Here is a 3,110-nt window from a genome sequence, read left to right as displayed (position 1 = left end):
CCGTCACGACGCCAACGTTACCTGGAAAGTGTACAATCAGCTAACACCATCTATATTCCACAATTAGTATGGTTCGTGAATACCGTAGCTTAACCGTTACGGTAAAACTTAATAAATCGTGTCAATTGTGTACACACATTGTCATCGACTTTTGGCAGGTCACTATCAACTATTGGTGTTCTGCCTTCTTTTTGAACAGAAGATTGTTCAACTCATGCACTGTCAATGAACTGTGTTTTAAGTGCATTATGTAAACCCTCTGCCTTCACCAACAACAAAAACCGTCAAATTACCGTCACTATATAAAGCGTATTAAGTATAACGTTTCCTTAATTGAGGGGCCCTTCACAAATGTAATATGAAAGTTCCCGTATCAGACTAAATGTTAACAGGGAAATATTATCAATGGAAAAGCGTGTGATACTGCAATAAAACAGAAGCTTTACAAGTGTTCAGAATCTCTTTACTTAGCCAAAACTCTCCATGAAGCGATCCAAATCCAGCCTCGTAGTTGTGAAGGTTCTTGTAAAAATCCACACTGCCATTAAACCGGTATTGAAACACCTTTAAATAACACAAGCCTCCTCGTTATATGACATTTAACTTCTCCATCGTATTACGTATCATTCACTTTATCATATTTAACATGAACCTCGCCATAATATTACATATCTACCTGTCCATTATATAACTTATAAACCTCCCCATCATGATACATATTAACTTCTTCATCATATTACATTAAAACTTCTTCATCATATTACATATTAACCTCTCCATGATACATATAAACCTCTCCATAACAAAATACATCTCCTTTATAACACATATAAACTTATCTATTATATAACATATAAACATCTCCATCATAAAACACATAAACCTCATATAATATATAAACCTCTTCAGCATATACCATTTAAACCTCCTCATCATATAACATATAAATCTCCTCATCTTATAACATATAAACCTCTTCATCATATAATATTTAAACCTCCTCATCATATAACATATAAACCTCTTCAGCATATAATATTTAAACCTCCTCATCATATAACATGTAAACCTCTTCAGCATATAATATTTAAACCTCCTCATTATATAACATATAAACCTCTTCAGCATATAATATTTAAACCTCCTCATCATATAACATATAAACCTCTTCATCATATAATATTTAAACCTCCTCATCATATAACATATAAACCTCTTCATCATATAATATTTAAACTCCTCATCATATAACATATAAACCTCTTCATCATATAATATTTAAACCTCCTCATCATATAACATATAAACCTCTCCATCATATAATATTTAAACCTCCTCATCATATTTCATATAAATCTTTTCTTCATCATATTACATATACATCTCGACATCATGTTACACAAGTTTATTCATCATATAACATATTGATTAAGCAACGCCCCCATCGATTTGACTGATATACAATTGGCAATAAGTGGATTTATCAACCGGTTAGTAGAATCGGCAAGTAAAAAATGCAACAATGTTTGTATAGAGAAAATGCAACAATGATTGTATAGAGAAAATGCAACAATGTTTGTATAGAGAATAATTATTCTTACTGTCCATCCACCACCATCAGTGTCCATATCGCAGAATACGTTAAATCTTTTGTGTGTATGCCAGGTTACCATTCTGTAAACGCCGGACGGCCAGGAACGGCCACTATTCAGCAAGTCAGAGCAATCAGCTGCTGTAAGGATGAACATATCACTTATTCATCTACAGTCATACTTTCATATGATCGGTAATATGATAGTCCGACTGTTTTGGTATTTGTTTTTTTTTTTTTTTTTTTGTTGTATTTTTGTAGCTACTGCTGTTGATGTTGTTGTTGTTATTGTTTTTTTTTGTTTTCGTTTGCAACCAAAACCCTTATTATTGTTATATGTACTTGGTCGTGGCTGGAAACCATAGTCAGCCTGCATCTGTTTACAGACATGTATTCTATAGCAAAATTCTATGAACGAGTGTATATACTATTGCTGCCATGGTCAGGTTTGCATTAGTTTTGTTTGAGCTAAACTCCTTCAATACAGACCTGGTCTAAGTTTAATTTTAATTTGATTATTTGTTTCACAATTGACAACAAAGAAATAGTAACATGAAAGTGAATGATTCAAACGGAGATTAATGAAAACAAACCTGGACAACTCAATTCAGAACATCCTCGTGACTGGGAGTTCAATCCTACGCAGACAGTTCCACCCCCTGCAGGTGTTGGTGAGTCACATGATCTACCACGTGACTGGGTGCCATTGTCACATGTCTTCGAACACTGAGACCACGTGCCCCAATCTCCCCAGCCTCCATCGACTAACGTTTTAATTAAATTGATTAAGTTTAGCAAATCATCCTACTAATCTTATTCAGTTATTTCCCTTATATGAACCGCCTCTGGTGAGTCGTGGAAATAAGGATACTTTCGTGTTGTACCAAAAAAGTTTTTATTTGCAATTTAGTTACACAAGTAAGTTATATATTTGTTTAGTCTTTGCGAATAAGTTAGAGTTCAGTCTGATGTATTTGTTATTATTATATGGAGAAAAATATTTGAGAACGTCACCTGCTCTTGCGCACTCGCTATTGCAGAGCTGTGTCGAACAGCAGATATCACATTCATGCACTTCAGACGCTGGTTTGGCATGTTCGTCAGCCAGTGATGTCTCCAAGTGTTCTTCAGGCGACCGTTTGGCATGTTCGTCTGACAACGACATCTCAAAGTGTCTTCTCCCAATAATACTGCCACCAGTATGGTGTGAAGCGCACTCCTTAGGTTGTGAAAAGAGAGAGTCCGGCAGGTTAACTTGTCGTGGTGACATATTATATATATATTTATTTTTTTCTTTTGTAAATATTCATAAAAAACTATAATTAATAATTTAACAGAAGATTCTAAAAAACCAAACCAAATATCCAAATAAATATTATCACTGAAATGAAAACAAGAGCAGCTGTGCAACTACCATCATATTGTATCGGAATAAATATCAATCGTTGACTAATCTTACATGTTGATTAATCCTTACCCTAAAATACTTACGAATTTTGACATACACTTTGAGGTGTAA

General features: G+C 34.1%; 1 protein-coding gene across 1 annotated transcript; it reads right to left on the bottom strand.

Moving 5' to 3' along the window:
• Positions 1–402: 402 nt before the first annotated feature.
• On the bottom strand, positions 403–2,756 carry LOC128221786 (fibrinogen C domain-containing protein 1-like). The gene is made up of 4 exons (XM_052930388.1): positions 2,606–2,756; positions 2,185–2,355; positions 1,602–1,732; positions 403–564 (listed from the first exon to the last, which is right to left on the bottom strand). Exons 1-4 carry the CDS (start codon positions 2,754–2,756, stop codon positions 403–405), a joined length of 615 nt encoding a protein of 204 aa, XP_052786348.1.
• Between the last annotated feature and the right edge of the window lie 354 nt (positions 2,757–3,110).

The sequence above is a fragment of the Mya arenaria genome, chromosome 16 (assembly GCF_026914265.1).
Source record: "Mya arenaria isolate MELC-2E11 chromosome 16, ASM2691426v1".
Classification (NCBI taxonomy): domain Eukaryota; kingdom Metazoa; phylum Mollusca; class Bivalvia; order Myida; family Myidae; genus Mya; species Mya arenaria.
Note: the sequence above shows the minus strand (reverse complement) of the source record. Positions and strands in the feature narration are given on the sequence as shown.